General features: G+C 37.6%; 1 protein-coding gene across 4 annotated transcripts in view; it reads left to right on the top strand.

Moving 5' to 3' along the window:
- fat3b (FAT atypical cadherin 3b) overlaps positions 1-9723 on the top strand; it is a 76814-nt gene extending 67091 nt beyond the window's left edge. For 2 of the 4 annotated variants that reach the window (XM_016673453.1, XM_016673454.1), the window contains 6 exons: positions 2692-2784; positions 3603-3662; positions 3948-3986; positions 6872-6937; positions 8760-9530; positions 9578-9723. In XM_016673453.1, coding sequence (XP_016528939.1) covers positions 2692-2784; positions 3603-3662; positions 3948-3986; positions 6872-6937; positions 8760-9514 — 1013 coding nt within the window. In that variant the 3' untranslated portion in view covers positions 9515-9530; positions 9578-9723. Of the gene's footprint in view, positions 1-2691; positions 2785-3602; positions 3663-3947; positions 3987-6871; positions 6938-7124; positions 7156-8759; positions 9531-9577 lie in introns of those variants that run through there. The other 2 variants (XM_007557990.2, XM_016673461.1) reach the window with 2 other exon arrangements.
- Positions 9724-10686: the final 963 nt, after the last annotated feature.

The following is a 10686-nucleotide window of genomic DNA, read 5'->3' on the forward strand; positions in this document are numbered from 1 at the left end:
TATATAAATTAGGTATAATGATTACTTTTTGATCTTACCCAAATGCAGGCAGACCAGATAGGACAAAAACTATCACAGATCTAAGATAAATAAATCCAAATACACAGAAAACAAAACACAAGAATGAAAACAGAAACTAAGCACAACAATTAAACTAATAAGCCAATAAATTCCTAAAAGAGATGAACAAAGAGAAATTAACTGCCTATGGCAAATTTATATAACAAGACAATGACTAAAGCACATAAAAGTACCAAAACCCAACAAAACCCAAACACACAGTGGTCATGCCGCTTGAGCTTTAATGGGACTTTAAAGAGTTTAAGTAAAGAGGGCATGTTCAAGGAGTGTGTTAGTGGGTGGAATAAAGAAAAACCTATACTTTTAGCTGGACACATTAGCAAAACACAACTTAATCACTGGAGCACTAATGAAACAAAATGTAAAAGGATGACGTTGACAGTTTGCCTTTTTGCTAAAGTTAATTATTTGTAGAATCCTCTCCTCTCCTCTTAATCTGACTCAGAACAGACGCATCTGCAGTGGCTGCTTTATTCCTTATGAGTGATGGTGCTGCATTACTGCACACATTCCCAGAGGAGCATTACCAACTCCATAAACACCAGACTATGAATATGTAGCACGGTTCTAGAAAGCTGAAGGTGATGCCCCGGCAGCATTCTGCATCTGATGCCTGTGAGTAGAAAAGCCAATCCCTGAGTGGATAATAACAAAATGACAGTCTTTAATCATTTGAGTAGGACTGCTCAGTGATGCAACTGATAGAACCAACTCCTTGTAGCAAGAAGTTCTTGGACTCCAACCCCAGCCTGAGTTTAAATGTTTTCCCTTTTTCTTGTACTATCAAATTATTTTGTCATTTGTATTGATATACTGTAAAATATATGTATATAGAAAAGCATTTCAATTTATGGTTAAAAGATAACATTTGGAAAAAAGTTTAAGAGTGATAAATACTTTTGCAAGGTGCTCTAATAATGTATGTTTAAGTGTTTTGTGATTCATTCAAAAAGTCAGTCACATGTCTCGATACTTTCTTTCTTTCTCCCCATATCATGCATTAAGCCTTACTAATTTAGCAACAACAACAAAAAAAAAAGAGTTGGAAAATAGTCCACCTTAATTACACACAGGCATAGTTTCACCTTTTTATTTCTACACCATTTTGTTTAGCAAAAGAAAATCCATTTTTTGGCCCTTGATTTTCACTTCGTTTGCCTTTTCCATCCTTTTCACATTTGGGACAATTATGTGAAACCAGGCATTATATTGCTGTGAGATTAGAGCACCTGAAGGAGCAATGTACCTGTCTGTGCCCGGGTTCAACAGACCGTGATGCAGACACTTTTAACGGCCACATGCCAACTCATTGTGACACCCAAGTACCTGCTGTGGCCTTTTGACACGTGTCTGACAAACAATCACTCAGAAGCAAGCGGGTGCTTTGAAAGGATACAGCCTCCCAAATAACTGCAAAGAAAAGCGGTGTCAGGGATCACGCTGATTTATAAGCATCCATTTATTTGAAATACACCTCTGTTGACATGCATGTCAAAGGTAACTAAAGAAATCTGGATGATTTCTCCACATGAAATTTAAGTTGACTCCTCTGCCCTCATAAAATGTCAGGTTTACATCTTGAAGTTGAGAGCTTTGGTTTCTGCTTTGCAGATAGCCCAAACACCCAAGGGTTTTAAAACGTGTTTCTCTCAATACCATTGCATCACCGCATCCTTTAGTTGATAAACTTTCTAAGAAACCAGTTCTCCTTTGGGATGTTTATTTTCAGTCTTGCTCAGAAGAGAAGCAGATGAACAAATATACCAAAATCCAGCATAATACTTCTCGATTTTGCAGACGGCGAGAAAAAGAGCACCCAAAACAAAACATCTTCATTTCAGAAGCAGTTCGCTCAGCAAATGACTTACACATACAGAAGACACTGCAGCTGAAGTGAAATAGTTTATCAAAACTGATTCAGAAGTGAATAAATGATCGGTTCAGGCTGTTTTCTTTCAATCCAGGTACAACTGCATAGAAACTGGATTTTAGGTTTTGTTTGGGAGAAAAAAAAAAGGTTTTTCTTTTTGACAATCAAGTAGACAGTAGTGTTCATCGTAGCATCCTTTCTATCCAGAATTGTCTTTCTTCATGTAATTTAAGTCAATTTGTAACCGTCAGTGTGAGATTATGATCATTTTCATGAATTCATCTCCTGTGAAATAACCCCAGTTTCATCTCAGTGTATCTGTTTAGCTTTCTTTCTTTCTCTCCCTCTGAATTGGTCTTCAGTTTTTTAAAAGTAATCAGCCTTTCAGCTATTTGTGGGATTTAAAAAGAATGTGGCTTGTGTGTGGCTGCATGTCAAAAATTACACCTGCACTCTACAGTTTTTAGTGTTGTAAAAGGATGGTTTCTTAAATTTGAAAAGCTCTGTTCCTTTTCTCAGTTACGCGGCACAGTACATTTTAAAATAATGTAATTTACTTGTTTCACTAAAGCTTGTAAGGTTAAAACTTCAAGTGTTTTATGCAATTTAATAATGTAGTTGAAATTTAAAACAGGTATCATTAATGTACTTTGTAACTTAATTTCATTTTATTTTTTAATTTACATGATTTATGTGATTTTCATTTTATTTTGGATTCATATGTAATTTATATGTTGCAGAGCTTGTGGAGGAGGACGTGGCCTGTCTCTCAGACTCCACCTCTGATGAGCGCTCCCTCAGTTCCTACACCTCTGAGTCCATAGATGACAATGGTAGGAATGAATTACTGAAGCCACTTTACAATGCACTGGGTTTTTTAAAGGGAAGATATTATGTAAAATCAACAATTTTGAGCTTTATGTCATGTTACAATGTCATCCCCTCATTAAAAACATTCTTGGTGTGTAGTCTCTATCCGTCCATTGAAGTTTGAGGAATCCTTGAATCTCCAAACATTCAGCTTTTGCGCACTGCCACTTTGTCCAGATGAGTTTCCATCCGCCAGTCAGGGTCCTTCTTTGTTTGTTTTGGGAATTTTCTTGGGATTAAATGTCGTCTGGTATCCGCCTTCCTCCACTGTTACAAGCTGAACAATGAAGAGGAATAGACAAAGTTTCACCACTCTCTGTATGCAACACTGTGAATAAGTATTTGTTCTCTTTCATATTTCTTGCTGTTTGTGGTTTTTCAGATCATATAACAAATTTTAATATCAGACAGAGAGAAGCCGAGTTAGTAAAATGCAGTCTACAAAAAAACAAGCAATTACTCAAAATTACTCCAAGAACACAATGACAACTCAATCCCGATATTATCAAAAAGAAACTTAGAACAGCATCTAAAGCATGGTATATATAATATACTCTTATAATATACTATTATGTAATCATTTTTAATATACTATTATATAACCATATATATATCTCACATGTATAAAAATGTGTTTGTAAGAATAACATGTCCCCTCTTTGTGTTTTCAACATGTGTGCCCACAGCCAATTACATTCTTACATATTACAGTGACACATAATGAAAAATGCATTGACGTTGTTTCTTTTCTTCTGTTTTTCTCTTTGTGTTTTCCTTTTAGCATCCATAGTCACAGTCATACGTCTAGTCAATGATGCTGTTGATGATATTGAAAGTGAAGGTATGAAAGAACAGATTCTGTTAACTCCTCTTTCTCTTTTGTGCCTGTCTTCTGTTGCCAAACTCTTTGTTCAGCGGCAGAGCAAAAGGATGCAGTGTGCTGAAAGCAGCCCAGGCTGTGCCTTGAATCCCCGTTCTTATTAAGAATAAAACATTCTGCTTAGATTTTCAATATTTTTGTCAGTTTCTGACACCGCGCCTCTCTCTACTTCAATTTTCCCTCTTTGGTTCCTGTGTTGTTTGTCTCCGGCTTTCTCTGACTTTTGCTTTCTCTCTCCCTTTGAAGTGTCAAACATGGACAAAGAACAGCAGTGGAACAGCCCGGGTGAGTGAGACGCAAAGCAGCTGAAAAACATCTTATTAAAAACCCATCCCTCCGACTTCCCTTACCGAGCTCTTATCCTAAGCCCGACCTATTGTATACTTTACATTGTGTTGTATTAAAGTGTTCATTGCACCCAATACTCTAGAGATCATCAGATTCTCTGTAAGCCAATATATTGATATATTTTGTGGTTCATATTTTAAATGTTAAAGCATTTCCACAAGCTGTCTTCTGATTGGTGGTTCCAGTGGATTTCTGTAAATTAGAATATCATCAGAGATAATGTATTTGCAGAGAGTGATGTATAGTGTTTATTTTGTTTTGTAGATTTTACAAACAGGAACCAGTTGGGGACCCCCATAGAAAAAAGAGCAGCATGCTAATAAAAATAGGAAATGTAATTTTTAAGGTTGTAAGAGTGTAAGGCTGCACTACACTCAGTAGTTGGTTGACCCTCCTTTTATGATCATATTGTTCATAAACTTTACATACTGAAGCTTTAAACGTGCCGTCACAGTCCTCCCAAATCTTACTCTGCATCTTTTTCTACAAGATGTTTTTCTTCCACTTAACCTTCCACTAATATGTTTAGGTATAACACTCTGTGAACAAAGATTTTTTTTTTGTTTCTCTCCCTCCTTAAGTCAACAGTCTTTCTCATGGTTGTCTTTTCATAATAAAAAAAATATTATAAATACTGTTTTTCCTCTTGGTCTTAGGTTCAATTGTTTGACCCTTACCTGTTGAATCTTAAATAATATATGGATAAATTCCTGCCACAACTGCACCAACTATGCTTTTTGTTCCATCTGACTACAAGAATGAAAAGCGCCAACCTTCTAACATGAGTTCCCTCTCATCTCACCGAAACAGCTCAGCTCATCGTGGCATGTACAGTACATGGGATTTCTTGGCATTTCTTGTGTTCTCTGAAGTGGAGGAGTTGGCAGCGTGTCTTTACTGTGGGTGGGTGGGATTGGGTTTTGCTCTGGTGCATCCCACAGATGTTCAAGCAGATTTGGGGCCGGGTAACCACCTTGGACTATTTATTGTTTTACGCAAGCTGCCGTTGGCAATTTTTCCAGTTCTGGGCGGGTTGCACTGTCTGTTAGAAAAGCCGCCACACATCGGGAGCGCAATTTCTAAAGCATTATTGTATGGATTCTATCTGGAACAGAAAATAATACTGTTAGCTGTTTGAAACATCAACACAGTTTTGTTTAAAATGTGGACCAAAATAAAAGCGTGGGGTCACGTTTTTCCATGAGACAAGCCATTTTACTGTTAATTGTCTGTTTAAGCAAAGCAAAGCTTTCACCCCAGCCTTTCAGACAGCCTCAGAGGATTTCAAGGGCACTTTGAGCCAAGTTTCACATCTGCACAAAACAGCAGAGAAAGAGGCAGCTTCTAATACTTTCGCTTTCACACTAAATAGGGCACCAGCCGCAGTTTGACCACTGACTTTTCTCTCCTGACGAATAAATGCATCGCTTTGCTTTTACAAAGAATACCCAGTTAGCCACCTAACTGGGTATTCTTTGTAAATAAGAATAAGATCAGTGTGTCCCTTCCTGCTACAGTCTTACAGTTAATATTAACCGGCTCATAGTTACAGAATCTGTTTGTTCTCAGTTTCCCTAAATTTCCTAGGCCTAACAAGCATTTAATGTCTGACTTTGTGCAAAGCTGCATTTATACCCACACATCAGCAGCTTACTGAAGTACAATAAAGCCTACACATAAAATACCACACATGTAAAATACATGGCTGAATTGTTTTTAATGATGCATAAGTGCACATACTTAATTACACACGTAAAGCAAGATTCATCCCCTTGTGGAACTCAAAGCTCTTGATCAGTAAAGAACCAAAGAGGAGTTTTTTTTTTTTGTTTGTTTGTTTTTTTTATGAAAAAGCTTAATCAACAAAAATGAGTATTCAGCTTATGTGGAATAAAATAGAAAGGCAGAACTAATTCCACATCTAAATTAGATGGTTACAGAGGCTAATTATTCCAGAAAGGGCTAAGCAGCCAAGCTGTATTTGAAAGAGGCGAGACAGACGGAAAACAGGGATATTGAACAGATAATTAGCTTTAATTAACGAGCATTGAATCAGATGAAAACATGCTAGAAACGATTGAATAATACAACTAAAAGTATGCTAATCAGAGCCTAAATTAGTAAAGATTTATCCTCGAAAACGGGCCAGCAGTCTTTATGGTTAAAATAAATCCTCTTTTTACTAGTGTCATCCAGTCTCTGCAGATTTTGTGCGAAACAGAGAGCAGGTTCTTCCTTGCTCCGTAATTTTTTTTGGCCAGAGTTAGGAAAAGCCCCGTAAATGTTCTCAAGAGCAACACAAACGAGCCACATTCAGAGTCATCTTGTCTTACTGCCGCAGCTCATGGAGTCGCCCATTTAGATTAACTTCATTATACATATTTGCAAATATTAATTAAATGAAATACTTAATATGGGTTGGTATAAATGTTAAGACATTAAAAATGTCAGTTGTTTTTTTTACTCCATGCACTAAAAAACTTACTATTATTGCTAAAATTATGATTATGTAAACATTTAAGACTGAAAAGGGATCTTTGTCCATTTATTGTACCAACATAGCTCTCTGCATCACTGTCCACTTCTATTATTGCATTAAAGATAATATGTGCACATATTATAGGTCATGTGCTGTTGATTTTATTTGTTTGTGTTTATGTTCATTTGCTGTACATTTATTAGTAATACCCTCCTGTTATCATGCATTGCTTCAATATTCTTCCCCAAGTCTTTTTTTCTGCATTCAGAGTTTGCTTTTGGACTGTATCGTCCAAGTTTTTCTGTCCGATGAGATATTTGTTTTGTTTCCATTTCACCGATAGCGAGGCACCACCTGCAGAACAAGGATAAGATTTGTGTAGAGTTCGTCAAAGAGTACACTGTGGATTGTAAGAGCATGTATTTATTTATTTATTCCCTCTTTTTTTTTTTTTTTTTTTTAATATTCCAACCAGAGACCTAGATATTTCAGCAGCAATGGCATCCTGAGAAAGAAAATCCCTTTTTTTTGTGGTTTGTTGGCATGGAAGTCTAATAAATATCTCTTGTCCGTGTGTGTCTTGCATTGCACCCCAGGAGCTGGCATTCTCCAGGACACTAATGAAGTGTACGCTTTATCCCACACAGAGACTGACCCCTCTGGCTCCTCTCACTTCATCAATATGATACCTTTTCACTCACAGCTCATTAGCCAAACCATGAATTATGCAGCCTGCATGCTGTAGTTTGTAGGAAGTTGTGATTTACTATGTTTTCTCAGAATAATTCATTTCAATGAGGAACACATATCAAAATGTTGCATTTTGCTGCATTCATAATTTGTGCAATAATAAATATAAACACACTGGAAATTTCTCAGCAAGCCTCATAACTGGCTTGTAAATTTTCAAATGGTTTATACTTGTTAAGAAAATTATTTATACCGCAGAGAAAGTATTGAAGAGCTTAAAAGAGACATACATTTTATTAATGCAATAATAATCACTGGCATGTGTTGTGCCTTACAAACATATTTACTCCTATTTGAAAATTGTAGTAAAAAGCAGATTTAACTTATCAAGACACAGGAAATGAAAAACCTATTACATACAAATCCTATTTGTAATTTACAATCTCAGTGAAAGTCTTGGCCCTCTTCTAAGGGGGTAAGGTGCAGTGCGCAAGAAGTACTAAGTAGTATTTACATATATATTTTTTCATTTTCAGTTCAAAATCAAATAGCATTACCTCAAAATTACGGTAATCATAATATAAAATGAATCTTTGTGTGAAACACTTATAAAGGTGGAACTGGCATAAACTGAATGTTCAATATTTAACCGATTTCAGACAATGAATTTGTAAGACAAAATTAAATAAAACAACTACTATTATAGATGTAGCTGTGTTAAACAAAAGCTAAAATAGTTGTTCAAATAAACCTATTTGGCAGTATACAGAAAACAACTGCTTTGAATTGATTGATAAAATTACTGTGTGAACGGCAACTGTTATCTTGACTGTTTTATTTGTGTCGCTCCGTAGGTCCGCAGAAATAGCTAAGGTCGGCGCGATTTGGTCCCTGGGCCTTGAGTTTGACATGTGGTTAAGATCAAAGGATGGATGTGCTAGAATGACCTAGTCAAAATCCAGACCAAAATCCGTTTCAGATCTTTTCTACAAAAAATTAAAAAAAATTTAAATTAGTCCTGAACTTTGCAAATTTAGATTTGTAAAGCATTTTTAAAAAAACAAACATTTAGACATTTTTTTATGACTATGACTATACTTTAATGGAGGTCTATCACATAAAATCCTAATAAGATATATAATGGTTGTTTTAAAGAGACAAACGTAAAAAAGTTCATGATGTATAAATGCTTTTCTATGGCACAGTCGTTTGGTGCTTGGCTCGCCTCAGTCAACTTCCTGTAGTTACGATTATGAAATAGTTTTGAAAGTGCATCTACGTTTTACTGATGTGAAACCCATTAAAATGATCATATCATTCTTCCTCACACTATCCAAAAGACAGTAAAAGCGGTTGTTTTTTATACTAAGGACTTCATGCCTAAAGCAGTTTAGCATCATTAGTTTTCATGCAGTGGGGCCTCGGGCTCATAACGCAGCATGTGAGCTTATATATTTCAGCTCCTCATTAAAATAATACTTCTTGTCCGTAAAACACTTCCAAACCACCTAAAGAGTTGCTCTCTGTCTTTTCTTTTTCAGCATACCGGTGGGAGACTTCCTTCCAGAGTTTGAGCTGGCTGTCACCGTCACGGCTGCATCCGCCAGAGGTGGGATGTCATTACAACCTCAGTGACGCCCAGCAGAACATCAGACGTGGAGGCAGCACACGCTCCCTCCAGCTTGACTCCAGAATGATGAGCTGCAGCGGTGACAGAGGCCATGAGTGGGGCCAGGAAAACACGAGGAGGACCTTCCAGTGGGAGAGGAATCAGTCTGGCGAGTGGGAAAGAAGACAAACTGTGCACAGAGATGAAAAGAGGAGACACGAAGGGGAAGGGAAAAAGACGGAGATGAGAAGCAGGGATGTGGCAGCGCACCACAGAGAACATCTGCAGCTGCACGGCCGTGACAGTGTTGAAGACAGCTCCTCGCCTATTTACGAGGAGTACAGAGAGGCCTGCCATAATCCAGAGCCAAACGACGACTCGGAGAGTCTCTACGACACTCTACCGCCAACACGGCGAGCGTACGAGGGATACCCGTCGAGCCCGCCGGGCCTCAACCTGCACCCGGCTCAACTCATGCCCCCTTTGAGGGCCTGGGATCTACAGGACGACGAATGGAGGCGATCACAGGAGGAACAGGAAGGACTCGGCTCTGCCGGTCTGAGCGGTTCCGGAGATGAGCTAGAAAGGCTTCTGAACCTGGTGTCGCTCAGAGCCAGGAGAGCCACTCGGACGAACAGAACCTCTACCGGATCTGAGCCAACAGGAAGCTGGGAGGGGTGTAAATGAACCATTAACCAGACTGTAAATATATTTACAGATATATATCTGTAAATATATTCTGTAAATATATTTACAGAATATTTAAAGCATTTATTAATCCTTTATAAACAGCAGAGAGGCAGTGATTCTCTCTGACTTTACTTTGTCTTTATAGTACAACACCTCTGCTGCAGCATCTAAAAATAATTGTACAGGAATATTAAAAAAAAAAAAAAGAGAGACACACATGCATCTGTTATGCTTATCCTGGTGTAAACAAGCACTAATCCACCACCAATCCCCTGGATCTTCGATAAGCTGCAGGAATCAGAGGAAATTCATGTGCTCTCTCAACGCCTTCACCTGTGCCGCGTGAGAGTCGTCCGCGATTGGCTGCGAATCAAAGCCGTTACATTTATTATTTAGAGCCACTGAAGCACTGCATTCATCTGTGTCTGTTGTTGTTTTTTGGGGTAGGAGGGGGGGGAGGTGTGTGATACCATGGTACGTCTATGTGTTGTTGTGTGCCTCGTACATTGTATTTTTCCAAACATGCAAGCACAAGCACACACACAATCGCTGTGTGAACTCAGCCTCACATTTCTTAGAGCTTTTATTATTTTCACTGGCACATGCTTGGGGTTGTTTGGGAGAGATCTTTTCACCCACGTCCTACTGCACACAGCCTGAGCTGAGCTATTAAGATTACCAATCCTGAGACCCGGGGGGATTTTTCCTTAATCATTCAATTATTCTATGAATATTTATTTGATAACTACTCATTTGTGAGAGCCTCTTTCGTGAACACACATCATGGATGTTATTATTTTAAATGTTTGCCAACAGTTGTGGTTTTCTTTTTTTCCCCCTTGCTTTAAATGTATGCGTGAAAAGGCCTTTTAACATGTCTGATTTTGTAATTAGTATAAAGTGTTTTGAAAAAGCTTTCAGGCTCGTTGAAATTTTTCACCTTTTGTCTTGTTCTGTGTATTTTCACTGGGTTTGTATAATTGACAAACCAGGTAGTGCATAATTTTGAAGTAAAAGAAAAATGAATTGTTTTATTTTTCTTTTTATATAGAAATATCTAGCAACTAAATACAATTCAGGGTAACAGATTTTCTTTAGAAGTCACCTAATTCATTAATTGGAGTCCACCTATGTTCTAATACTAGTTCTAATTCTAATTTTGGTATAAA

Source organism: Poecilia formosa, unplaced genomic scaffold (genome assembly GCF_000485575.1).
Source record: "Poecilia formosa unplaced genomic scaffold, Poecilia_formosa-5.1.2 Scaffold3, whole genome shotgun sequence".
Classification (NCBI taxonomy): Eukaryota; Metazoa; Chordata; class Actinopteri; order Cyprinodontiformes; family Poeciliidae; genus Poecilia; species Poecilia formosa.